The following is a 27,990-nucleotide window of genomic DNA, read 5'->3' as shown; positions in this document are numbered from 1 at the left end:
AGAGAGAGACAGAAAGTGGGGGATGGAAACAGAGAAAGCGAGAGAGAGAAAAAGACAGGGGAGTGAGAGACAGAGAGAGAGTATGAGAGAGAGAGGGGGGAGTAAGAGGCAGACAGAGGGAGGAATGAGAGACAAACAGACAAAGTGAGAATGAGGGACTGGGTCAGTGAGAAACAGACAGAGAGTGTGAGCGAAAGGGAGGCAGACATATTGCTTTGGCAATATTTACTGTGATGTATTTCATGCCAATAAAGCATTTTGAATTTGACAGACACAGACAGGGCGACAGAGGGAGAGACAGAGAAAGAGACAGAGTTGGAGACAAGGAAAGAGGCAGAGACCCTGCACCGGAAGGAAGGGCAGCCCTGGATGTTTGCGGCTGCCCGGAGAGAAAACGGGAGTGTTGGAGCTTGGAGCCGTGTGACATCTCATGTCTCCACAGCCAACCAGACGCTGTGTTCATCCCTAATCCCCAGTGATGTCACGGTCATCACACGCCACCCTGTGACTCCCCGATGCCCCTCAGATTAGACCACATCCGCCACCCATGCCGTCCATGCTGCAGCAGCAGATAAGCCGCGAGGCTGCAGGAACACGGTAGCCTCCATCACACAGGGCACAGCGGCCAGCCCGCCAATAAAAATACATCAGCCTCCAGAACGTGTGGTAATGTCACCACGGTGCCACGGCAGGGACTGTCATGAGGCGAGCAATTTTTTATTCGTTTGAACCTCTCGGTGGGTCTACAGGGCCGTGAACTCTGCGAGGGAAGGATCACGGCCACCGTATCGCATGTCACTGTCACCTCATTAAGCGCCTGTAATTGCCGCTGTGACCGTGACCCGGGGGGTTCTGTTCTCAGACCTCTTCCGAGGAAGAATGCAGCCAGTGAGCTCGCGATTCTTTTAAGTGACAGTGCTGTAACAGCAGGGGCCATCTGGTCAGCCGGGCGGAGGAGTGAGCAGCCACCCCTCCATCCTTCACAGCGGCTCGCCCAGGTCACCGCCCCGCTCCCAACAGGAGGCCCCGCTGCTAGGGAAGGAGCCTTGTAGCGGAGTAGAAACGAGAGACGTAGAGGACAGCAGGGAAAGGCAAAAAAAATGCAGATTAAGGAGGATCACGCAGGTGTTTCAACAGACATGAACGCATTTTACATAATCGCAGTGTGTGTGCTTTTGCTTTTGGATAGCAATAAAAAACCTGCATCCGCCCCTCCCCTCCCACCCCCCCTTAATTGTGGTGTGTACAGTGGCACCATCTCCATGTGTTTGCTCTCTTCTCATTAATCTACAGAGCCGCAGCAGAGAGAAGAACAAAGGCTGGATTCTCTGGAGCTGAGGAGACCCCCCCCCGCCCCCCCCGAGTCATTCCTCCCCCTTGGGAGCCGGGGGGGGCTGTAATACAGCACAGCCCGCCAGCATGCCCCGCCAGCATGAGCAGGCTAGCGCCTGTGCGTGTGCACCTCAGCCCGCACCTAAATCCGCTCCGCACACACACACACTCACACACCCTTTCCTACCCCCTCCCACGCCTACAAACGCACATCGGGCGTTTAAATTACCTACATCAAATTACCGCATCTACCTGCGCAGAATTTGCCTGCCAAAACACTCACTTGCGTTTTTATGCGCAGTCAGCAGGTGCTGTTCCCCCCTGCCCTCCGGCCCCATACACACCTCGTTAAGCGGTCTGCAATGCCACTGGAGCAAATGAGTGGCACAGACCAGCCATGTGACCACTACAGCATAAACGGTAATCAGCGGCTGAACTGGCATTCACTGCCTCTGAATGCTGTGCTTGTGTGAGAGCTTTTAGGCCTGTTCCGGGCCTCTCCTGCCTTGTCCCTCCCTCTTACTTTATGTCTCTCTCTGTCTCTCATAATTTGCTTTGTTGTACATTTTTCCTATTAAAGCGTCTACATAACAAACAAACAGGGCAGTACTAACACAGGAATACAATACTCTAAGAATACTCTTACTCCTTCTCTCTCTCTGGTGTGTTTTTTCTCACTTTGTATTCTTGCCCCCAGCTGGAACGTCCCCTCGGGTTCAGATCGCTCTAACACGGCACACACACACAGCACAATGAGAGGCAGGCAGACATCCACACAACAAAGTGATTGCTCTCTTTCTCTCCCCATACACACATACACACATACACACATACACACACACACACACACACACACACACACATACACACATACACACATACACACACACACATACACACATACACACACACACACACACATACACACACACACACACACACACATACACACACACACACATACACACACACACAGACACACATACACACACACACACACACACACACACACACACACACACTCAGCCGCACATAAACATGCGAACACACACGCTCAAACACACACAGAACTGACTTATGATGACGACAATGGATATTATTATTATTTTATTATTATTATTACTATTAGTATTACTGGCTAACAGGAGGCAGGTGCACAATGCCTTTGTCACAGACTGGATCCACAGGCTGTTGGAGCTCTCACCCCATTGGCAGTCACACACACAGACGCACAAACACACAAACACACAGAGTGAGTTAATGGCATTTTTTCCCTCAAGGTGGACTCTAGCATTCAATCCGAGATGTGCACCTGTAATGAATCCCTCAGAGTACACAAAGCCACAGCCCAAAGCACTATGGGTAGAATTAAATTGGACCACGAATCTCCAAGACAGTCAACCACAGATACAGAGATAGAGACTACCTATAAACAGAGAAGTAACAAGTAAATAAAATTATATCTATATCTATACCAACCATTTTAATGGCTGCAATGCGCAGGCTACTCTTTGGATCGTGACCCATTTGCGCTTTTCATTACATTTACAATACATTCATTTAACAGATGCTCTTATCCAGAGCAACTTCCAGCACAAAAAAAATGACATCACAGTAGAAGCCAGGGGCTAAATACCACGCCATGCATTGGGAATAAGCTCCAGACACATGTGCCACTGTAGCACACTAAAATAACTCTGAAATATAACTATGAAAAATAACAATGAAATATTCAGGCCTGGCACGTATTTTAATCTTTGATATCTGCCATGGAACAGCTGCCTGATTCTGCACGGCATTCCATGGAGCTCCATCCTCTCCACTCAATGAAGCTGTGGGGAGACAGTAGCCAGAAAAAAACAGTGGTTGAGTACCTGTAAGTATTCATGACCCCCAAAATGGGTGGAGCTATTCAAACCTACACCATCAGTCACTGACTCACATAAACCAAACGAAACGTCTCCGCTCTCCACAGGACATCACTATGACTGTCTGATATCAGTGACTTACTGACAGAACACGGATGGGAGCTAACCCGTTTTTGTGGTTCATGAACCGTCAGCCGTGCCCCAGGTTTCCCCATGGCAGGGACATGGGTAAAGTTCGTGCCTGTTCCCAGCGCCCTCTGAGTAATCAGAGACCGGTGTAGTTACACATTCACCTCAGGTGCACCTCTAATAAGAGTGAGTCATTGATGCCGACCCCAGAGCTGGCACTCCAACAGGAGTTTCGGCACACGCCTGCCAAGCTTGGGCTCTGTGTGTGCGTGTGTGTGTGTGTGTGTGTTGCTCTGTCGCAGAGCAGCTGTGATTGAGCATATACACAGGCTCAAGATGGACACACATTATAATTGTCTCTAATAGATAAAAGATATCTTGAGATTGGGATTATAGGATTAGCACAGCCATCATGTGGCAGAGTACACACAGGCACTGTGGTAGTGGTACTGTGAAGAAGGCAGAACTGTGACTTTCTTTTTCATTGTGTTTGTTGCAGGAGACGTCTGGCAAGTTTAATATTTGACCTTATTTGCATTACCTGCTCCCCAGGGGCACCGTTTGCAGCAATCATCTGATTGACACGCAGTGGAGGCGTAGTGGGGCCAGAGACCTGCATCAGTATTCACACACTCCAGGGGAGACCAATCAAAGCGCACACTGGGACACATCCATCACACGCAAGCGGTGCCGGAGGAACACAGCGTTACTGCTTCGTAAGCATTCATAAAACAGCGATTAGCTGCAGAGCGCTGAGGGCTTCACCTCTGAGCGAAACGAAGGCTGTGAAAAGGTTTCGGGTCTGTCACTCATAAACGTTAACCTACGGAATTACAGAGGATCTGTGTGTGCGCGTACGTGTGTGTGTGTGTGTGTGTGTATTTGTGTCTCTGTCTGTGTCTGTATGTGCGTGTGGATTTTGCACCTGTGTGTGCGAGCGAGCGTGTGTATGCATGCGTCTGTGTGTCTAATTCCAGTGAATTCTAAAACGGCGCTGCCATCGAGCTGAATAAACAGGAGCTGGTCCAGTGCCGCTGAGCACCTCTCCTTTTACACTCGGAAAGTTTCTTGCGACTGTGAGACCGGCTCTGACGGGTGGCCCTGGCAGTGATCCCAGCTCGGTTTACCGGTCCGGTTAAACTGCCACACTCACTCACCCAGCTCCAATGGACAAAGCAAACCCACGCACAAAATACCACAGAGAACCCTGTGTAGATCAACAACTTTAACAACATGTACACAAACTGCACAAACCAATACAATAGTATAAAATATCATAACTGGAACCTATACATCAAAATAGAAGCTAGCAGCCTGTGCTCAGAAGGAACATTAACATCTGACACCTGGAATAAGTTACTGCCTTCTATGAAGTCCGTTTGACAATAGGCATTCATTCAGACTAATTATTTACAATGGATACAAAGAACACAGAGAACAACCAATCGTGATAGTGTTTATATGGCCTGCTTTATGTATGAGCCAATCACAAGGGTACAATCTAACATAACGTCAATTGTCAGCCAATTGAAATTCTGGCACTGAAAGCTTGACTGTTCCGGAGGGACAGGAATTCCATTCACAGAGCCTATTCATGGCAAGAACCCGTTCACAACACTTCCAAGGTTTGTACAATTGTCCCGGTGAAAAAAGTGGAGATAATATGTTTCATGTTTAATCATATTAAGGAAGGGGGAGTCACAGCATGAAGCACATTCCTGCCTCTTAGTGGAGAAGGACGTCTCATTAATCAAGAGCGCGCTGACGGGAAACAGCACACAACAGCAGCTCGCTGTGGGAACCGGACCCAGGGAACAGGAAACCAGGTCAGGGACACAACTTGGGGGTCACAGGAAGGGATGTGGCTCACTGTCACCTGACTACCAGAAAGCACAAATAAAAAGCCTCCTTGAAGGGCTGCTACTCCAGAAGCCAATACCTTCAGGACCGTGCCTTTTGGATGATGCCCTGAGCTTCCACTGTTGGTGAGCGACGACTGTCTGCCCATTGTTGTCCTTTGTGCTGCGGGATGTCCAAATCTGAGCAATCGCGCATGTTGGGAGTGCTGCTGGGGAGTCACCGTGGTAACACCCAAAACCCTGGCACTGTGCTCCGACGTGACACCACAACCACATCCCCCCCTCCACATCTCCAGTCACCTAGGAAACGCCCTCTGGGTTGACAGGAGTGCACCCTATTCCCCCGGTACACTGTGCCAAACCTCTAAATCCCTGTTTTTCCTTTTAAGGAAAGTGTAGCTCCCATCTTCCCAGCTAGAGACTCAATGAGTGAGCACTGGCACTGTACAGTAGGATCTCTTGTATTAGTATATCTTGGTATATACAGCAGCTCTGAACAGTAGAATATCTTGTAGTGGGATATCTTGGTATATCTCAGGATACAGCAGCTCTGTACAGTAGGACATCTTGTGTTAGTATATATAGGGCTATCTAGTGCTAGTACACAGATTTGAAGAACTCCACTTTTAACTGATGAGCTTGGATGGATGGAACGCTACTGTGGAATATAATTTAATTTAATGTCTTAGCATAACACCAACACTACACCTGGAGCTAGAAGGGAAAGGGAGACTGATATTTGCTCTAAGACTACCAGTATAAATTGTACACCACTGACTTAGAATTCTCAAATATATTTTTGCACAGGGGATGTTTGAAAAGCCCTGCAGTGATTAATAACTGAAAACTGCTTCAACAAAAGATGGGCTGAACACACAGCGTTGTACATCAGGACAGTACTCACACTGATGTACTGACTTGTCAAATTTGAATGTGCACCATCTTCTCATTCACATTAAGCAATGAAATTAAGTTGAATTTTAAAAAAATGCATAAGTGTCAACAGCAATGGCTCAACTGTCAACATCACTGCAGATATTAGCCCTGTTACCTAATCTCTCACAGTGGCGAAAAACCTGCCAGGGTTTTAGCACAGGGTTGCTTCGCCCTGTGGATTAACACGTTTTTGCTGGATGCCTTAAAATCAAAAAGACATGCCTTTCACGAACTGAGCTGCGGAGAATCACTGCCGAGGCAGATAACCAGGGGGCCTGTCTAAGACACATCCCACTTTTATTCTATATTAAGCCTGAGCCATAGGAAATAAATCTCCTTAAAGGGCCAGTGCAGCCCGCTCGAGGATTATTATGGGATAGATTTCCCCCCGAGACCTCCTTCTCACCCAGCAATGAAAAAACACTTTTTTTTTTTTTTTTTACAGTGGATCACATAATCTGGAATAATCACTTCTGTGTGGCAGCATTCATTGTGGGTCACCATTTCGTTTGATGGTTTCCATTTGAATCGAGTCTAGCTCAGCTCCTCTGACATCACTGGAAACACCTGTAACACTATGGTACAACTGTTCTAGTTAGGCTACAATCTTCACTGGCAGGTGTCAGCTGAAAAGACTAAAAGCTTCGCTCGTCACTCATGATGAAATGAAAACATGCATTTCCTGCTTTTAACAGGACTATTGGTAATATTTCCTGGTTACGGGGAATGGCTTTGTTTTAAGCAAAGTGGGAAGGATGCAGGGAATGATGATGCTGTTTGCATATAGCTTAAGTGTGCAAATGCAAACCTGCCCACAAAAACCTAAATAAAAGAACATGCAACAAGGTTATCATACACATACATACACACACGCATGTCCAAACACACTTGTGCGCAAACACAAATGAACACACAAACACACGTACGAGAGCGTTGCAAACACACAACAGACAAACATGCGCACAGACAGTGCAGACAGCCTGGGTAGGAGAAAGGACAGAAGCCCATCTTCAATAAAATATTTTACAGGATGAAATCAGAGTTATCTTCAAGTGCTGAAACTGGAATTTAAGATATCACCTTGATTTCATCACATTGCAGCAGAGCACATCTGATCTGTGCCTCAATGATGCCAGCCAGTGTGACCGGAGCTGCTTATCTGATGAGAGCTGCTGACGCCAATCAGCAGTTTCTGACAATGCAAGGCCCCTCTCCCACAATGCATTTCAGCAAGGAAACCTCACACCTTTTGACACACAGTCAACAGACAAATCCACGGGAGTAGGTTCCTGCTTATGCATCATCTTTCAGCACCACTGCGAACTGAGCCCCCCACCTGTCCTGCCATGCCAGTTGGTTGTTAATCGGGTGTCATTTACATGTAGGAAATTGGTTGGCTGTCAGCAAGCAGTCTTAAACTTCTTAACCAATCAGAAAGCAGGAGGTTGTGACATGTGAACCATCGGAGCTTCCGTGAGAATTATACTGTACCAGGAGTAGCACAGACAGTGCTGTCAGCACTAATCCTCCAAAATAATGACGTGAAAGAAATGATTCTAAAAATCACTCACAAGAAATCTGAAGTGCTTGTGTTCAGATGCTCAGAAATAAACAGGAGCACATGGTTAGATTTGTATTGTAAATGATACCACTGAGTACCACCATAATTCAAAAAAAACCTGTAGCACGCTGCTTTCTCTTCCCTGCTCCCGTTGTGTGTTGCTTGCAGAGAGTGAAGAGTTTCAGCTAAACATGTTTATTTACCCTGGATTGTGAAGATGAGAGGGAAAAAGCCGCTCCGCCGCTGGAGTGTTTATTCAGCCCGCTCCGCAAAGACTCACAGCAGATTCAGGAAAGCACCACCAAAGCATCTTTCCTGTAAAAAATGGGTACTGGTCCCAAACAAGCACCAGGACTTCACGGGGACCAGGTCAGGACCACGTCAGGGCAGATGCAACGTGATGATCCAGCCACAGGACATGGGCAGGACAGATTCACAACAGCAAAATTAAACTCAGAGAAAATGAACGGTTGGACATACGAATTTTACAAGACACTAATCTGTAAGGCAAACAACAGAGTAGATCTCATGTACCCTTTATGTTTATTTTAAAAGACAAACCTCAACAGAACAGGATTTCAGAATCCCAAAATCTTGCTCACTTTCCAGACCAGGGCGACAGTAAGATAAGGCAGCGCCTCCTCTCAGCACCAGCCGACACTTCTGGCAGCTGTGTCCTTTCACATACAGCCAAACGACGGTAACAGGCTGAAATGTGTCTGAGCGCGCGGCGTAGCCAATGTTCGAGGAGCTGAAAGCCAATCAGCACGGGCCACAGACGCCACAGTCAGCCCCCTGCTCCAGCTCTCAGCTTCACAGAGGGGGCAAACTGAGGAAGCCGAGGCTCCGGCACCTCCCTCCCTCCGCGAGAGAGATGGGCGCAGCCACGGCCACAGTGGCCCGCCCGCTATTTAAATGCGACCTAGAGATGTGAGGAGCCTCTCAATGCTCCGGCATCGCTGGCAGCGAGACACTGCAGCAGGGAATGTGGCAGAGCCAGGAGCCTGGAGGAGCGGAGGGCGGTACAGGCTCCTGACTAACGCAGCTCGCTCCTCAGCAACTCTTAGCAAAAAAACGTTCCCCTTTCCACACACACGGTGAGATACTGCAGTCCATATTCACTCACTGCAGAAATCAGCATAAAGCAATAATAATAAAAAAATACTAGTTTTCTTTACATATTGCCAAAGGAATTTAATTTTGGTCTGGCGTTATTTGCAACAAACCCAGTGCACGGCGTCTAATATTCAAAACTGCAGCGATCTACCTGCACTGATTTATGGTAAAGCAAGGAGGCAGGGCCACCTAAGGTAGTGAGAAATTTGGAACAACTGCTCAGGAAAACAGACCCGGGTGTGAGAGCAAAAAAAAAAAAAAAAAAAAAAACAGATCCAGGGGGGATTGGCGCTCAGCTGATTGTGGGAATAAAAATCTCAGAGAGGCAGGGTGACCTAATTCTGCATCTCACTGCTCACGCCCCGCCTTGGTGCCCCTCCCAAAATCCTGGGTGTCCGGGACAGGCGTGGTGAGGAGAGATCAACGAGGGCTGTGTCCCCTGTGCAAGGGCTGTCAGGGTCTGGAGAGGACGGATTAACCTGGAGTCGCTGCGTTTAATGAGATGCAGAGGCAGCCATTCCGCCAGACCGCCGGAGAGGAGAGAGACCGGCACATTCTGCTCCGTCTCTCGCTCACCGTGACATCAACAGGGACTCAGTGATGTCACTGCTGCTGCAGCACATGCCACACCTGCCTGTCCTCCTGCCACCTGCTCCTGCATTCACCTTCAGCAGCGGGGGGGTTCTGCTGCGGTTGCAGTGGGGTGGAGAGCCGAGCTCTTACGTCTATGGTAAACAATTTTCACTCGCGAAAGATTTCTCTTTGATTTCAGCTTCAGTGCTCCCATCAGCTCTGAGCTGCAAGCAAAGCTTGAAAAGCTTTGATTCTCGTATTGTATGCACGGAGAACACCCTCGTTTAATCTTAATACAAAAAAATCAAAAAATAAGAAAGTTAACCTGGAAAGGGTTAGCGATTGATCTCTCCCAGAAGAGAGAGGTAATCCCTTCTTAACAATGAAATCAGATCTACTTTAGTTCTCAAAATGGCCTTAAACATTTGTGTTTCACCTCTGTCGGATTGCAGCCGCGCAGGGATGCTGACATCCTTGATGTACTGTATTTGCTGTCACGGCAGTAAAACAATCCCCCCGAGGTTCAATCAGTCCAGGGAGTGTTCTCCCAGCTTCTGAGCAAGCAGGCAGGCCTACAGACACACAATCTGACTCTAATGGATTCTGATTACCACTTTACCTTCTACTCGTCTCAGCATAAACTTAAAACAAACTCAACTTCCAAAGCAGGGCTCACAGCAAAGGAGGAAGAGATAAGGCCGATTTCTATAATCATTACAATAAATTACTCTCAATTTCAAAACCTATGCATAATATTTAAGATGTGACTAAAGGACTTAGTGTATTCCAAAACCCTCCGCAAATACCGAAAGGGCTTCACCAGCCACACACGCAAGCCCACATGGCTTTTGAAGAAGGGTCAGCTAATTCTGAAAAAGACTCCATTTGTGTCAAAAGCGGAAATCCTCCGACATTAGTCAAGGAACCTGGATTTGAGAATCTGACGTTCCCAAGCGACTCCTCTCAAAGCGCGCAAGACAAACATCCTGCGGTATACATTAAGGCTCCCGTCGAGGACGTCACTTTCCCTCCAGGGCCAGGAAGAATAACACGGTTAAATGATTTTATTACTATACAACATAAAGCATATGTTTAGGATTAGACGACAGTGATCATTATCACCTTTATCTGCAGTTACAACAACAAACAGTATTTCTCAGTTGATGGAAGCACCCACTTGTGTAACGTCACTTGTGTAATCTTGATTCTTGTTTACAGCACTTGCTATCTAGTATGGTGGTTACAGGATAAAGTAGCCACCATCTGGCAGAATAGGCAGCCAGATGCAATCCAAGCACATCGATCTGTTTTCTTTATCTTGCTGTCGCCGTTCACTTGAAATGCTCCATAAAACGACACACATTTGGTGCATTATTGCGGGTAAATAATTCCTCTCAAATTCCATACCGAATTTAGTGTTGTGAAATGACCGAAATATTGTTTGTCTACTGATATTGAAAAGAAAATCCCACTGCGCAGAGTAGTTATATTGCACTATATGAGCTGTATAGTGCTCCCCGATATTAAAATTGCATTAACTTAGTGATACACTCAGTGATACGCCTGTTCGTATGTGGCGTTCGTACTCAGTGCTGACTGGTACTTAACGTTAGTGACCTATGGTTTTCAACTGCTCAACTGCGAGCTGAAGTAAGGACCAAAGTAGCATCCCTAGGAACAAACTGAATGGGTGAATTTCCAAGATGCTTATTTGACATGCATTACGATCTTTTACTTGTCCGCTACTGATTGCACAGGTGTTGTGAGAACATAATCACAATAATTTCAGAATGGATCTGGTCAGGACAGGGTTTGGGAATTATCACTGCGAAACGTTCATCATTCGTGGCGCGCGTCCTGTCCTCATCTGCATTCAGGAACCATCAGAATCAAAATATTTCTTATTACGGAAGCACTTTGGAATGCCTGTTGAATAGTCAAGAGGTCGGTGCAGAAATTTTATCCTTGTGTAACCCCGCTCTCTGTCGGCCCATCGATGCCAGGAAAAAATCTAATTCTAAACGGGCACTACACAATAACTCATCAAGAGATCTCCACAATCAGCAATAAAACGAACACCCCAACTGTCACAGAATGGCGAATAGCAGCATTCGTATAGGATGAGTTTGCATGTCTTCTGGGGTACAGGACTTCAATGAGCTACATGTGTACAGTTCTGGCAAAATCATAGCAAGGTCAAGATGATCGTAAACAGTAGACACTCTGTAAGTGTAAAAAAGCACCTGTATTTGAAAAGCAAGGGACATTACGCTGGCAGTTAATATAACAGTACCTGTAACGTACATTTCAGAAAGTAGGTATTTTAATGTTTGCACTTCTAATTATATGATCACTCCATTAACATCTTCAATCCAAACTCTAGCAGTGTAATAACATACAGACTCCAACGACACAAGCGCAACTGAAAATTAAATACCACCTCATAAAGAGGGCCGTTTGCCCTTGCATCTGTGGACTTGACGCCGTCCGAACACACTATGTGTGACGTGTAACATTAGCTTATCTTGCATTCTGTAAAAGTTAGCTTGCTGGCTACACAGGTTTCTACAGTGACGATTTCAACAACCCTTGCAAGGGCAATTTCGAGACCGTCGCTAGCCATCGCTGTCTAGAGATGCAGCTTGCTAGCTACTGCACACCACTGCTCGCAAGCGTACCATCGTCAGCAATGAGACAAGACTATCAACCCTTTGGCCAAAATGAGCACCCTCCACCAACGCCTCCAAAAACATTCGCTTCGTGTCCATACAGCACTGACCTGGTACGCAATGCAGTTAAAAATAAATTGCTATGTTCGGCAATGATTCATCGATGCCTGTGATGGGAAGCGGGACCCGTGGGATGCAGGTACCTGCTTCAGCTAGCTGATAGTACCAGCACGTTTCTTTTCGGATGAAACAAAGGTCTGTTGCAACAGCCGCCGTCGCCGTGGAATCGGCGCCGAGAGCTGTTTGCAGTTCTAACAGCGGCGGCCAGCTAGCTCATTAACTGTTATCTGTGTGTAGACTGACCTGGATAGTGCAGGTGTATTCCGTATCATCCAGAAGCCTGACGGTACAATTGTATTCTCTCTCCAGATTCCTGATGCTTCCGCTCATTAGTCGACTCAACATCTTCTTACACAATTACTGGTCTGCGTATGGGACCAGAACAATAAAGTAAGCACAACATAAGAAGTAATGTCACGTTAACCACCCTCTCCGGTCACCCAGCTGAATAGCAGCAGGAGTTTGCAGCTAAGACGCAAGATTTAAGCATCGTTACTTGGTTGACGCGAACACGCTGCCTGCTCCGCGGTTGTGTGCAACCATTGAAACGCGGTCGATTCCGCTCCTAGTGCAATCACTGCTGTGGTGTAATCAGAACTGTGTACCATTCACCATTCACCGATTGCTACTTGAGATGGGGGGTGGGTCCAGGAGCTTCGAGTGGCGTCACTGAAAGCCAATGAGACTTGCCTATCAGTAAACGAAATTTGGAACTATCAACTGGAAAGAGAGAGCCTGTTTTGCGTATCGTTGCATCCAGGATCAGCAATGACAGTTGCGGGAGATCAGCACTGGAATACCTCTCAATTTTGGACCCCCTTACGAGGACAGCGACTGAAAGAACGGTGGTTTCCGTGCCACGGCAACACTAATCTGGATGACGCTTGAAATATGTCACACTGAATTTCCAGTCTCTGTACGCGGTTGCACTGCACTTTTGCCCAAATCTTCCTGTTCATCTGTGATATGTGCCAGTTAAAAAAATTGCATTTAGAAACACCGTCCGTATACCACAAAGATTCAATTAAATTTGGCGTTTCACGCCAAGGGGTGCATCGCCTCTCAGATTTGATCGCGTCATCTCTGTGCAGTGGAGCAATGAGAACTTCTTTTTGGCAGCCTGCACCTCAAATTTTCCGGTCTCTCTATCCCAAATGCACTAAAATACAGTTACCAGCCTGAAGAAATTCATTTCATTGGTGGAAAGTGTACTGAACAAGTATTTTGAAAGTTATGAAATTTGATCATTGCACTAATTGCATTTTATTCATGAGTCTGTTTCTTTTATTCTTATTTTTTATTATGTGTATATGTATGTTTGTATAACCTGAACATTGCTTTAATCTGTCTCTTTTTAATTATGTAAATATTGAAAATACATTGTCTCGATCTCGAATTATTATCTATGCATTATTTTGAATTATATATTTATTAGAATATCGATTTGAAAAAGCAACAAAAGACTTAACGGAACATGATATCCAATCCAATTATCCTCGACAACATAAATTATGTTGTAAAAGTTGATGTCAACTGCGGCGTTTCTTGCGAGTCTTAACGAATTCATGTAGCTTTTTTGAAAAGTCGCTAGGGGGCAGTTCCTCCGTCTATGCCAGCCTTGTGAAGATGATGGCCAGTCTACTCAAGGGCCAAAGGTGAACGGTTCCATTGGCGTGGTTTAAACTACATAACAGTGTTCGGATTCTGACTCCCTCGGTACAAAATGGCGTCTTGATGGGATTCCGTGGGTAAAGACAGAAATCAAAAGGGTGGTCGGGATTATTTAGTCCATCTGTCCCTTTCATAAGTCAAAGGTGTTGAGGGTGTCAACTTTGAATGAATTTCACTGAGTCAAATCAAGGCATAATAAAATACAAGGAAAGGTTAGGATGAAAGGAAACATGTGCTTCATTGAACAACAAAGCATGAACAAGATAGCAAACAGAAGGTCCAGACAGTGAGAAGGCATTCAAGGATTATGTAGGCATTAGGTGTATAAATGAATTTGATGATGATTGTGGGGTAAAGGGACACTTGCATGTAAGAAGATATGTTTGATTACATTTGTAAATATCTTGCTGAAACAACAAGTATGAATGAATATAGTGTTACACTGTATTACACTGTATTAATCCTAGCAGTGTTGTGCCATCACAGTTCTGATGCAGCATTGTTGCTGACAAGACAAAGCTCCTTACAGGCCTGACAATTGCAGAACGGCTGCTCTGCTCAAAAAAGGGGAACTACCTCCCTCTGGTGGTGGTTAGTCAGCATGACATAAACACCACCATCATACTTTACACACAACAAGAATAATCCTCGTCGCATTCAGACCACAGGTAGATCGGATCCCTTAACTGGAACAGAATCAGGCAGGGTTTATTAATCGAGTACCACATGTGATTGATGATATTTGTTAGCTGTGTACAAATGTTTTCCTGTTCGTTTTATTTTGTGGGTGTAATAGCAGATACGTAAGTATTATTGTCTGAAGACGCTTCAAAAATTTAAACATTCTATCAGTAATATTGCACCTCCTGGTGGCAAAGTTGGACACATGTAACACTATTAAATCTATTTCATTAAAGCCAGTAACATTTGGGAATACTAATGAAAAAGTTACACAGCAAGATGAGATATAGTTGGAGGCAGTTTGGCGCTTTCATCCAGCTCAAAAAATAAAAACGCGTTCTTTCTGGAAGAAAAACGAGAGCCCATTGCCGTGACATTGTACCACAATGCCGTGACTCGGATTCGAACCGAGGTTGCTGCGGCCACAACGCAGAGTACTAACCACTATACGATCACGGCGAGCTACATGGGCTCATGGCACAGCGCTCTGAATAACACGTATTTGAAATTACATTGCAAGGTACAAGGTGATGATTGAAAAATGTATGCGCTGTAGTTTTCGTAGTTTTGAAATTTACGAACGAAATATGATCGTATCAAAGAATCAAAATTAGTGCTGCACCATATTTTGCTTGGGTTCTCTGTGAGTGAAAATTAACCCACATTTTTGAATACAAACAACATCGTACATCGATAAAAGATAAAGCCCTAAAATATAATTCATTATTTATTAAAAAAAAATATAAAACATATAAAATTTAACGCTACCTAAAAGTACAGCATTATGAAATGTCAACAGTTTGACGAAAACTATTTTCTAAATGTTTTCGAAAGTGAATACGTTTTCACTATGTAACCCTCCGTAACCCGTTAGGTTAGACCAATGACATTTTTGACAAGACATTGCTCTTGTCTCGCTCGCAAGGCGCAATTTTAAAATAAGCACAAATTTTCAGTAGTTATGTCAGAATCTGCAACGACTGAATGTCAGAATGTGCGACGATTACCAAGCTTTCTTCCCATCTACTGCACCATCAAAGTGTTTTCGTTTCTCCTCCACCTCGACTACCGTGTAATTTCGTTAAAACGCGCCCCCAAATATAAGTGGCGATTCCTTTACCGTTGATCATCAAAAAGGCACTGGCTTGACCTCACGTCTACATTTTAGGATTTCTGCAGGCTATTAATGTGTATTTGTGTTTGAGGCTGAACAGCTAAGACAGCTAACATTGGTCTAGCAACTTTTTGTTAAATGTAACCCAAAATAGCACCATACTGTTTTCCTTTTAATTAAGTAACTGAACAAATAAAGTTCTGTTCGCATTTACTATTAAAAAAGGGAGGCAAAATAGCGTTTACTTCATGGTTTTAGATCGGATGGCTTTCACACCAAATGCGAACTGTAGTGGAGTTCAAGTGAACCGTACCCCCCAGACCCCCGTTTTCTGGAGACCCGAGTTCGGAAAATAGCTTTTACATCAACAAAACGAACCGAACTAACGGCTCAAGTGGACTCAGGTCCGCACCAAAAGCTCTAGTGTGAAAGCACCGTTAAACTGTCAAATACACAATTGTCCTCACGGATCATACTAAGGAATAATTTGTGAAACATTTGTAAACCACAATATGTGTCCTTTCCATAAAAGCTGTATTTCTAAGTCGTAATAATACAAAAGTATCATTTGTACAGTTAGTTTTTGTAAAAAGGGACAATATTTTCAGAAATTAAAAAAGGGATTTACATCAAATAAAACACCCAAAGCAAAGCAAAGCTTCCAGTTCTTGTGCCCTGCCCTCATACTGGCCACTCGAGCTGTACTATGTACCTATCATGGTGGTTGGCTAGCAATCTGGAACATTGTGTTGTTTTAACATTGTGTTTGTATTCACTTACACATTTCCTCCCATAAAATGTTTCAGATCTTCCCAAATCCAGGTATGTTCATGACTGCATCTGTTGGCCTGTGTTTATGAACAGTCCATGTGGATAATGTTGGTTATGGACTTTTTCTTAGGGCTTCTGAGTCTGGGTGCTCTTGTTGGCGGTGGCGTCCTCTGCCCTGGGTTCCCGCGGTGACTTGACAGACAGGGCGCTGGTCACCGTGAGCTGGAGTCCCAGATCCACAGTCTTCACCGGCGAAGGTTTGGGGCTGCCACTGCGCTGAGAGCTGGCTGACCTGATGCACAGAAACACCACATTTATGACTGATGTACAATACAGAAAGAGCTGCACCATCCCTTTCCAAATGATAGTCTTCACCTGAAGTTATCTTAGTGAAAGGAGCCCACCTGAGCAGATAAGGTTTACAAGAGCATAGGAGAGGATCAATGCAAGCTGAACAAAAAGGCAACCCTATTATTTTTGATGTTTTATATCCGTATGTCTCTCATGGAGGTTTGCCACTTGAAACATTAGAACATATTAAACATCTTTGAAAATGTGCAAGAATGAGAGTGTACGAGAGCTACTTTTTCATTGTGAACTAAAAAAAACTCAAAATAGAACAAATAAAAGTATAGTGGCTGAATGTGAGATAGCTACTAAGTAAAAGCTCATGGATGCAGGTGGTCTGGTAGAATTTTGTCTTTACAACTTACCTGACAGAGGAGACAGAGCTGCGAGCAGAGCTTAGGCGGCTGATTGGTTTGACTGCTCGTGTTATGGGCGAATGAGCCCTGGGGATGGTTCTGGTGCTGGTGCTACAGGAAGAGCTGGGAGACCTGATACATACAAACAACAGAAAAGTGACAAAGGTCAGAGATACTCAAACAAAATTTTTTTTCTTATTGTTATGAATGTGAATATGATATGTGAGACATATGTGATGAATTCCTTTCTAAAAAGTGGAGTTTTAAATCAAATTTGCTAAATTTGACCATTTAAGATGAGTTGTAAGTAACTGCTCATATATGTAGTGTCTGGTATGCTGGGGTCTTTGTTAGGAGGTAGTGTGGCATATTGGTAAATGTAGCTAAAGACTAATGCTCCATTTCTCAGTTGGGGCATTACAGTTGAGCAAGGTACATAAATTGAATTGCTTCACTTGCAATGTTTGAGCACCCAGCCCCATATATATAAGATATATGAAAGGTGAGCTATAAAAGTTGCCCTTGTTAAGTACATTTGCTGTGCAAATAAATAGCAATGCGAATGCTTACCGAACAGGACGAGCAGTTCTGTGAGGAGGGCTGAGACAGCTGGCTGTTGGGAACACTGATACTGGCAGCTGCAGGTTTTTCTAAGAGAATAAAGAGCATTTTTTAAACAGAGTAACTTAAAGTAAACTTAAATAAAGCCCCAGCTGTATGTGTGCTGAATATAAATAGAATTTCTATGTACAACCTCTGCCTACCTGCTTATTAAATATTACATACCAAATTATATTTTTGAGATTGAGTTTGGGAACCAATTTCCCACTGTAAACACTGTATTTTTCTGTGATTGGCAGGAGGGACAGAGTTAAACTAGATTTCAGCTTGTTCCACTGTCACCCAAGCTGTGACTTTATCTGGTGTTCTTTAGCTGAAAGCTACCCCCTGGAACTCTGCCTGCAGCACTGATCTCAGGTCATTTGTTAGAGGGTCTTTAGTTGAAAGCTACTTCCTGGAACTCCACCTGTAGCATTGATCTGAGGTCATTATTAGAAATACTTTAGCTGGAAGGTACCTCCTCGAAGTGTGCCTGCAGGACTGGTTTCAGGGCTGAGTCGTCATCCATGGCTTCCAATAGCATCCTATCCACCATCTTGTTGAAGTCTCTCAGCTCACAGAGGTCTATGTCATACTCCTCTTTGGTCTTCTTTTTGGTCTTTTTAGCCGACCGAATCTCTGCGGATAGTCTGGTGCACTGTCACAAGAGGAGACAAGAACAGCTTATGTAATACAGTCTGAAAGATCAGAGCTTAAAAGGAGGGGTGAACACTGAGAAGCATTCAGAGTAATCCTCAACATTCCTCTGCTGTCACCCATATTACCAGTGAAATGAGACATCTCTAAAGGAGCTGAGAAACTGAGCAGTGAATCTCATACACGTCCGTATTTTCCTTCAGATATGTGTATCAAGAAGGAGAAAAGGAACTGAAGCACACCTGTTTGGTTACCCTGTCCAGCTTGTCCTTCTGGGAGTCCACTTCTTTGTTCAAGGATATGATTTGTGACTGTGTTTCAAAACTCTTCTCCTTCTGTTCGCTTTCCTCTTGATGTAGGTTATCTAGAGCATTGTTCTTGGCCTGAGAGTGAAACCAGAATTCATTGCTTGATCATAACATCAGTAGACTCTCAAGTCCCTGAGCTCTATTCATTAACAAGAAACTATAGGAAAATACAAAGCATTTGGCTTGACAGCTTAATAAACAGCTCTTCTAAGATTTGGAGACAGGGTAATTTAAATTTACAGCCCCACTCTCCAACTAGCTGCAGCTCCATATCTAGCATTTTGTAAAAAATGCATCAACTAGAAAGTGCTGTACTAAACAATAACTATGCTTTGTAGGATCCCTTTTTGCAATTGGGAATTTGCAGATGATGACAGTACTGCTGAACTCAGCAGGAAAACATTTTATCATTTAATCATCCTGTCTGTACTCAGAAAACATTTATTACAGTCCTTAAAAAGACACCATGGGTTGCTCTATAAAACTTTTAGTATTTTACATATAGTACAGTACCATACTGTACAGTACAGTAGAATTTTACAGTTATCATTTGACATGCATGTCTGAATGGAAGCTGAATTTAAGGTTTGCTGGAAAAAGGGAATAAGTACTTGAAAATCAACCCCAGGAGCAGTTTAGCAAACATACCCAGCACAAAATAAAACATGTCCTCCTACATGTCCATATAAATACATTACCTGGGTTTTAATTCCACATGAAAGTGTCCTGGGATTATTGCATTCTCAAATTTACAGTAAATATACTTGAAAATGAACTTTTACAATAATCTGACATGGTATCACATCATTCAGCTCTCTCTTAAGTGCTTTCAGTCATTCACAATGTAGCATTCACAATCATTGATTTTATTGTTTAGATGAAAATTTGTGTATGTTTCATGTCCACTGCTATGCAAATTTACTTCCTTGTTTTTATAACATGCTATTTCAGAAGAATGTTTAATTAATACACTGCCTAAATAGAGCTACCTCAATATCCTGTTGGAGCTCTCTGATCTGCCTCATCTTGTAGCTGTACAGCTCCTGTGCAGTTCTCCCCTGCTCCTCAAGCTTCAGCTGCTCCTGATATTCCTCCACTAAAAGACAGATGAGAACACGTTGATCCTGCTCTTATGCCTCGTCTCATATCACTTTACTTCTCCTACTACAGATTTAATGTGACAGACAATTCAAGTCGAATCTAGTGATGGTTGAATGTCACAACAGAGGGTATACCCTAAAAACCCTAAAAACATTCATGGCTCTGGAAAACCTAGATTGATTTTTTTAGAGGCACTCTAACTAGCAGAAACATTAGCTGATGGGAGGGGGATGGTGGGTGCTGTCCTGAAACGACGCTCCAACACGCACTCGACTCGGTGACCTCAGAGGATGCCTTCTGCTGTTCCGTTTTGCATCTGATGGCATGCAGGGTGTTTTCCAGTGCCTCGATCTCTGTCTGCTTCTTACAGACCTTTTTGTCCAGTTCGTCGGCTTTGCTTTTGAGTTCCTCTCTCTCCTGCGCAGCCTGGCAAGAGAGTCACCGTTTGATGTTTTAAACGATGTTTTACACAAAGCAACCGAAATGAATCAACAAGGAGTGGCTGTTTCAGAGTGCGCTTACCTGGATCATATAATACTCCAGTGATTTCCCCCCTTCTCTTTCAGAGGAAATCACGGGAAGTGTAATGCTCTCACACTTCTTCCGCATCTTTTCCAATTTGCAAAGCTTCTCGTTCATTTCCGCACTGGTTTCAGATTGAAACAGAGAGAGCAACACTTCATTCAATCCGATACAAACCAAGTTGGTTTGGCTTTCCATCCATTAAAAATTGTGCTATTCACCCTTTGCAAACATTACAAGAGACGTGGCAGTCAAATGTTGACCTTGTGAAATGTTCAGCTTGTGATATGTTAACGATATGTTATACAGTACCAGTGAAAAGTTTGGACACAACTTTTATTCTTTATTTTTACTATTTTCCACATTTTAGAATAACAGCAAAGACATCAGAACTATGAAATAACACAATGGAATTATGCAAGTCACCAAAAAAGTGGTAAACAAATCAAAACTCTCTTATATTTTAGATTCTTCAAAGTAGCCACAAAATATTTTCTTAAAAATAATTTTTTTTGTGGAAAGAAATTCCTACGTAGACATCAACTTCACAATTTATATTTGTCTAAGAAACAAGCATTCAAGCATAAATCTTTAAATCAAACCGTGTTTCAATGCATGTTTCCCATAATATTAATCAGGTGTATCCAAACTTTTGACTGGTACTGTACATGCTCAGACATTAACTGTTTATGAACAAACGAGCCAACATGGTCATTGTCACATCACACAAAAAACATGCCTCTCATTCCCTTAAACACAACTACCTGCCAAATATTACTTTCCCTAGTGCCAGTACATTTACCTGAGACTTTGATTTTCTTGGTTGGCGATCCTGATCTGTGCCTGGAGCAAGTCTCTATTGAAGTTGATCTCCATCTCCTTCTCTTTCATGGATGTCTCCATCTGCTTCCTTTCTTTCTCCAATGAGACAATCCTATCCATCTCCTTCTGCAGCCTTTCTCTTACCCGTTTCACATCCAACTTCAGGAGGTTTTCCTCCACCATGGTGTCCTGCAGTGCCACATCAAATGCAAACATGTAAGGGACCAAACTGATTTCGCCACAGCTTTAAAGTTGTTTGGTTGGATGTAAAATGCACACAATGGACAAGGCTGAATTCTGGAGGCTGAAGTCCTGCCGGCCTTTAAAACATCTCCTGGCCTAAGTAGAGGGTATTCCTTTGTGTTGGTTCCTCTTGTGTCAGTGTTGTCACCTGTATTTTGACGATGAGCTTCTTCAGCTCCTTGCCCAAGGTTTCGTTGAAGAGCTCCGTCTCCATCATCTTAGTCTTTAGCTCTCGCCTCTCAACCCGACTTTTCTCCACACCTTTCCTCACACCGCGGCTCTCCACCTGTAACCCGTGACAACACTCACAACGCGTGCAAACAAAAACAGGCGCAAGGTCTGCCAGAACTTTTGTTAGGCTCAGTCCTCCTATAATGGCACCATTCACTTCAACAACAGAAGTACCGTAATTCTAAATAATCATTAAGTACTCATGGGTGCTCACTTGCCAGTCTCTCAGGTCTGACAATCTGACAGAGGCACCACTGCTGCTGCAACTTTGTTTCCCATCCTTCTTAATTAAAGTAAATTGGAGTCCAGCCTACCTAAATATTTGTTAAGAGTTATCAGTCTAGTCTAGTTAATATTCGGAGTGTTTCTCCTGTCTATTTAATTACATCTTCAGTTACAAAAAAACAAAATGTGTTTCCTTGTTTTATGCCAGAAAAAAAACCTTTTTGTTTTTACGTTTTTAAAAATTTTAAGATACAGTTTTGTATAAACAGTTTGCGTATGGTACTGTTTTGGTGACTGAATTGAAAGTCTTATCTGGAGCATTTGATCAGTAGAGGAACATGTTGTGGAGCACCTGGAGCTTTCTCAGCTGCTGTGCCAGCATATTGCGGGCCCTCCTCCGCTCATCGAGGGTCTTGGTCAGCTCACAGGCCTTCTCTTTCAGGACCTGGTCCTGCTCCGTTTGCAGCTCTCCCTTCAGACGCAGCAGCCTTTTCTTTAGGAGCTTGATCTGGAACTCCTGTCCAAAGCATCAAGAGAGATCAAAGACAGCTCCTCCACACGCTCACGCAAAAGCACAGCGAGACCCCGAGACACCTCTGGTTACCCAACCATAACATTTATACCCAAGATAGGTGGTATTCAGACAGGTGGATCTTTAACACAGACAAGGCCAAATGTGAAATGGGTGGGGAACAATCCAAACAGGCATAGGCAGGTATCATCACGAGGAGCATCTTTATTATGTGGCCTTGCTACAGAAAAACTCAGTGGACATCCAGCGTGTTCATTTAATTTACCTGGACATGGAGGCCACTCCCAAACCTGGATGGTGTTCTCGGCTATGACCCTTGATCCTTAGCTATGGTGTAGATCCCCAAGAGCTGGGGCAGGTAGGTTATGGGGGAGGGGCTGGCCACTTACGTTGCTGTTAAGCAGCTCCTGTTTTTTCATGCACTCCTGCTCCAGTTTGCCGTGGTGGCTGTTGAAGCTGCTGAGGGCAGCTTGACCCCTGAACAACTTGGCCATGGCGTCCTCCTCCTGGGATTTCAGCTCCTGGAGCTCCATCTTGTTCCGGCACAGCAATTTGTGCTTCTGGGCCATCATAGACTCCTCCTCCTGCCAAGCCAACAGGACCATTTTTACGGTTAAGGCCACACACACTCCTCACATGAGCACTCTTTAGTTTTTGGTTTTTATTTGGCATGTGCTGCAATGTAATCACACAGCTAGATGAAGTCTTCTTTCCAGATAATCATAAAAAGATGAACTGTTGACCAGAAAAGGAGGGAGGAAAAAAACCGTAGCAGCAATTTCAAACAGGATGAAGACACTGGTGTCTATGTCTACCAGAGCACAGCATTTTGTCAGGGGGCTTACGAATTCCCACGAGGACACTGGTATACAGTGGTTTGTTGGGGGCTTACCAGAGTGATAAATTGTTTGGACTATTAGTTTTTTTTTCCCCCAAACACTCACATAACACACCGTCAGATTATGCTAGCTTTCCAGCTGCGATCATAACACACACAAATAAAAAAATGATTAAATTGTTCTGGCCCAGTCAAATACATGAATTGATGGCTTATTAATATCAAATTGCGCAGTACAAACTGTTCTTGGAAAAGGAGAGCACTGTAATTTTGCTCTTCATTTGAGGACGCGTGAGAACGTTTCTGCAGAGACTCACGTCATTGGTCATCTCGGCCTCATTCAGCATCTGCTCCATCTCGGCTGCCCTCTCCTCCACGCTGATGGCCATCTCCGTCACACGCTTCAGCTTTGCCTCGAGAGCTGCATTCTGGTGCCTGATACATTTCACCCTGTGTGGAAGTGTCACATGCCTGACTGCAAACACAGCACCTGATGAGCTACATTTAACCTCATTTAACTCAACCTTCTCATCTGTAAATGAAGTGAATTAGATTTTTTTTCTGGACTTTTTTTTCAAGAAAATAATTGGCTATATCAAAATCCCTTTTCATAGGGAAGTAGTGTGGTGTAGTGATAAGAAAATTGCTGCAGTGAATATCCAGATGTATTAAATGGCTGAAAGGTAAATTGTACGTTTTTCTGGAAAATTTAAAAGCATATGATTGAATTCATTGCAGCAAGCCAAAGTCTTTATAGTGCTAATTTATATACGCTATTTATTCCCAACCTGGCAACCTTTCTTCAGTTTAAATTTCTCATTGAACTGCCCTAAAACTCGTCACTACTTTAACAAAACAGGGAGGAAATCCAGACTACAGTGTGACAGAGTGCAAATTAGCTTTTTGATGTAGTCTTGCATTTTGAGGACAGTGCTATTCATTACCATGGGAAACTTTGTTAGTGTTAGTTTGTTAGCCTGATTCCAACCATGTTGCCAGTTATGTCTGACACTGTAGATAGTCTTGTTCAAGGGGATAACAACTGTAGTTCACTCTGCCTGAAATCTGGGACAACACTTACAATATGTCTGAGAGAAAATAGATGTGGTCTGCCAGATGGTTCCATTTCCTTCAACAGCAGTTGTGCTGTAATCCTACGAAGTGATGAAACATTCATGGCATCTGAGCTGCCAGTCTGATAGTTCTGATACCCTGACAAAGGCACTGCTAGTGCTGAAATGGTGGTTACTATCATTCGTAGCCTATGTAAATTCACAGCCATGCAGCTGGCATTTACCTGAAACAAATGGTACTCTGCTTACTTGTAACGCTTGTCTTTAGTTTCATTGGTCAGGTTGGTCAGCTGGGACCTTGCAGCTTCTACACGAGTGGCACCCAGCTCCACAGTGTTCTTCAAGCTATCAAACTGAAAGAAGAAGGAACTATATTACTGTGCATGAAATAATTCAGAGAATACTCTGACACAAAAAGCTCATCTCTGGTCCCTCTGTATCTGCAGACTTTCATTTACTTGGACACTAAACCATACTCGCTGAACTGATTCAGCTTAGTCCAGTCCTGCTCATGTCATGTGGATAATATTTTTCAGAAATGCTTATTTCTATCTGAGGAGAAAATGCAACATACCAATGTGGCTGCTTTCTGTTTCTGGGCAATACAGGCAAACACACAGGCATAGGAAGAGCTCAGGAAATCCCCACAATTTCCCCATTCATGCAGTGCCTTACAGCCTCAGCCTTCCCAGTGCTGAATACTCACCTCCTGCTGCAGCTGCAAATAATAGCCCTCCTTGTCTTTAAACTCCATCCTAAGTTTGTCTGCCAGCTGCTCAGCCCTTATGAGCCTTCTCTTGCACTCCTGATTGTTGCTCTCCTGGCTTTCCAGCAGGGTCATCTTCTCACTGATCACACTCTGCCTCATCCTGACTTCCTGATTCCACAAGGGGAGCGCCTGGAAAAAGGAAAAGGAATCATAAAACTGGTAGCACATTACTGTCAGCACATGAGCACCAGCTGTACCACAATTCTAAATATTTCACCTGTAGTGTGCTTGATTCATATGTTGTGATTATCAGCATTTGCTGACTATCTAGCACCCTCTGGTGGTTACCAGCATACACTCCTCCAGCTCATGATCCCTCTTGCACATCTGTTCAATGGTGTTTTCCCATCGACGAATCAGCTCCTGCCGCTCACTGTGGGCTCGACGGAAATTCTCTGCAGCCCTATCCAGCTCCACCTGTTCTCAAATCATAATTAAAAAAAAAAAACAATTTAACACTTTGGCAACACACAGTGATGACAGACCCTTCTTCAGAGACAGCAGCTGAGAGGTAGGAAATCATCTCCTAACCTGTAACGTCATTGTCTTGGTCCACTCCATGTCCAAGGCCTTTCGTTTCTGGCTGACCTCAAGGGTCGTCCTCTCAATGTTAACTGTGAGCTCCTGCAGCAGCCAACAGGAAGCCAACGTTATGCATTCTGTCACTTTGTGAATCTCAACACCTCCAGCCTGTCACTTGACAACGGCTCTGTGGACGGCCGCCAACATAACACATGGCCCTGAATGTTAAAGCTGCTCTCCTGAAAGGCAATGATGTATGGGAATATTTCTCTCTATTATGTAGCGCTAATCGTGTTTTAAGCTTGCACACTGCGTAACTCGTTCTTTCATTCCAAGGGGAGCCCCCTTAACGAATGTAGCTGATCAAATGTCGTACTTTTATCCTGGCCTCATCCTGTTGGCTGTATTTAATGAGCACCATGGTGTCCTCATCTTCTTGAGCCGACTCCTCCAGCCATGCGTCCAATGTCTGCTGATCCCAGTTCAGCTGGCTCTTCAGCTTCTCCATCTTTTGCCCAGCTTTTAGGATTTCATTCTTTGAGGAAATCCCAAGAAAACATAATTTGAATCCAGAGAATCACTGGGATTGTGGGGAAACTATGTATTGTGTCTATTAGCTACTTGTAGCCATTAGTACACTAAAATGTCTACACAATGCTACAACCACTGAAAAGCCAGTAGAATTCTCTTTTCAACTGGATAAATGTTATGGTACAATGGTGTATCAAAATGCCTTGTTTCATTAGAAACATGCATCTCTTTTCTTTTTGGGGTAAAAAAGATGTAAAATTCTATTGGTTTCCTTCAAAATCTGCTCTGTGAAGTTCACAGTACCTCAGTATCTTCTTATACACTCTTTTCTCACAATTCTCTGTGGATGATTTGAGGACATCCTGTCAATAACTAGTCATACTGTCTGCTAGTTAATTTAGTAACATCATGTTGAAATGTCACAGCAGCATACTGTGTAAAATGTTGTATAAATTCACCTCCAGTGCCTTCTTCTTTTCCGTTAGCACCTCCAGCTCCTTCTCCAGATGAGTGATCTCCTGCTGTAAACAGCCCCTCTCTCTGTCTGCGAGGATTTTGAAATGCTGCTCCGACTCTGTTTCCTTCTCCACAGCGCTATAGAGCGCCTGCGTACACATACACACACCCACACACCCACACACAAGCACACACTTATGCACACAGAACTTTTGGATCAGCCACTTCACATTTGTAATTCAAGTGTTTTTTATCATGCGTTTTTGAAATGGTCTTTTATTTGCAGCTGAATGGTGTCTGTCTTTTGCAGACTGAGTTTATTTTATGTGTGTAAATTATTCATCATTGAGACTGTGATTTGTTTTGAAAAATTATGGGAGAGTAGGAGGCCATACCCTGGTGTGCGATAGCTCCTGTTTAAGATTTTTCATAAAGTTTGATACCGCGTGAATTGCATCTTTGTGTTCGCTGATTTTGTTCTCCAAGGTGATTTTTTCTTTTCGTTTCATATGAAGCTGATAAGTAAAAAAAAATGACAGAACAGAGGTTGCACAACATATTTCTCTTATGAGATATTTTCAGCACAACATCTATTGTTGTGTTTTGTACGTTAATGTACGTGATTTGCAAGTTAATGCAGACAAACAAAGTACTCGGCTTGAAGTTTATGGTGGACAACAGTCACAGTATTTCATAGCTACACATTGATAATGACCAATATTTTCCTCATACTTTGTCCTTAAGCCATACTTTTTTGTTAAAAATGATGTACTTTAGTAACCTTATTTTAATGCTACTTGAAATAAACTTCTTGAACACTTCTTGAGCGGATGGAAATGTTAACTTCAGCAACAGAAGTGACGTCTTCCCAGCTAACTAACAAAGGTTAATTAAGTGGGTCTGCAGACTAGACAGCTCACTAGAACCATCAAGTAACTCACCTCATTCTCCAGTGCTTCATTTTCTGCATTTGCCAGGGGAACAGAAAAGAACTCACCAAAGCCCATGTCAGACAAAATTGCGTTGGCCATTTTTAGAAATCTGGAATAAACAGAACATCAAAGAGAAAAAATATATCATCATTATAAAGGACAGCCAATTAACTAAACTGAACTACACCACACTGCACAGGTAGGCACATGGAAATTTCAAAGTACTGAAACGGAACAAAGTGATTTATATTTATATAAATAAATGGTTTTCTTAGTCACCATGACCTTACTTTCTAATTGACACTCTAATCTGTGGTTGTCAAAATTATAATTACAGTAGCACAAACAAATAAGTGGCTAATCAAGTGATCGTCTGCAGTCATGATAAAATATTGCAAGTAGCAGATACAAATGATTTCTGTCATTTTGAATTTGTAAACTGCACTGGATTAAGGTCTGCTAAGCAAACATTTAATGTACATAGCTGTGGTAATAATCACATTTTTGTCATGGCCTCATCTTAA

At 43.6% G+C, this 27,990-nt stretch overlaps 2 protein-coding genes and 1 non-coding gene across 3 annotated transcripts in view; all 3 read right to left on the bottom strand.

Moving 5' to 3' along the window:
* Positions 1-12,747, bottom strand: part of LOC118788006 (FERM domain-containing protein 5) — a 95,227-nt gene extending 82,480 nt beyond the window's left edge. Inside the window, exon 1 of the mRNA XM_036543822.1 lies at positions 12,407-12,747. Within this exon, the coding sequence (XP_036399715.1) occupies positions 12,407-12,508 (102 nt within the window). The 5' untranslated portion in view covers positions 12,509-12,747. The remainder of the gene's footprint in view (positions 1-12,406) is intronic.
* Positions 12,748-14,902: 2,155 nt separating this feature from the next.
* Positions 14,903-14,974, bottom strand: trnah-gug. The gene has a single exon. It is a non-coding gene; the product is annotated as a tRNA-His (tRNA).
* Positions 14,975-16,526: 1,552 nt separating this feature from the next.
* Positions 16,527-27,565, bottom strand: LOC118788322 (coiled-coil domain-containing protein 39-like). The gene is made up of 21 exons (XM_036544281.1): positions 27,476-27,565; positions 26,930-27,049; positions 26,537-26,683; positions 25,924-26,082; positions 25,557-25,649; positions 25,314-25,442; positions 24,963-25,154; positions 24,506-24,609; positions 23,501-23,633; positions 22,735-22,929; positions 22,166-22,330; positions 21,506-21,643; positions 21,095-21,303; positions 20,293-20,416; positions 20,040-20,196; positions 19,659-19,765; positions 18,604-18,744; positions 18,183-18,362; positions 17,675-17,754; positions 17,114-17,236; positions 16,527-16,692 (listed from the first exon to the last, which is right to left on the bottom strand). The coding sequence occupies exons 1-21, from the start codon at positions 27,563-27,565 to the stop codon at positions 16,527-16,529; spliced, it is 2,952 nt and encodes a 983-aa protein (XP_036400174.1).
* Positions 27,566-27,990: the final 425 nt, after the last annotated feature.

The sequence above is a fragment of the Megalops cyprinoides genome, chromosome 13 (genome assembly GCF_013368585.1).
Source record: "Megalops cyprinoides isolate fMegCyp1 chromosome 13, fMegCyp1.pri, whole genome shotgun sequence".
Taxonomy (NCBI): Eukaryota; Metazoa; Chordata; class Actinopteri; order Elopiformes; family Megalopidae; genus Megalops; species Megalops cyprinoides.
Note: the sequence above shows the minus strand (reverse complement) of the source record. Positions and strands in the feature narration are given on the sequence as shown.

Excerpts from the sequence above, each read along its gene's own strand:
- LOC118788322 (XM_036544281.1), bottom strand. The coding sequence starts at position 27,565 with ATGGCCAACGCAATTTTGTCTGACATGGGCTTTGGTGAGTTCTTTTCT. Across the intron at positions 22,930-23,500 it reads AGGCCGAGATGACCAATGAC|GAGGAGGAGTCTATGATGGC; the intron begins GTGAGTCTCTGC and ends TTGGCTTGGCAG. Across the intron at positions 21,304-21,505 it reads AGCTCATCGTCAAAATACAG|GACACCATGGTGGAGGAAAA; the intron begins GTGACAACACTG and ends GTGGCACTGCAG.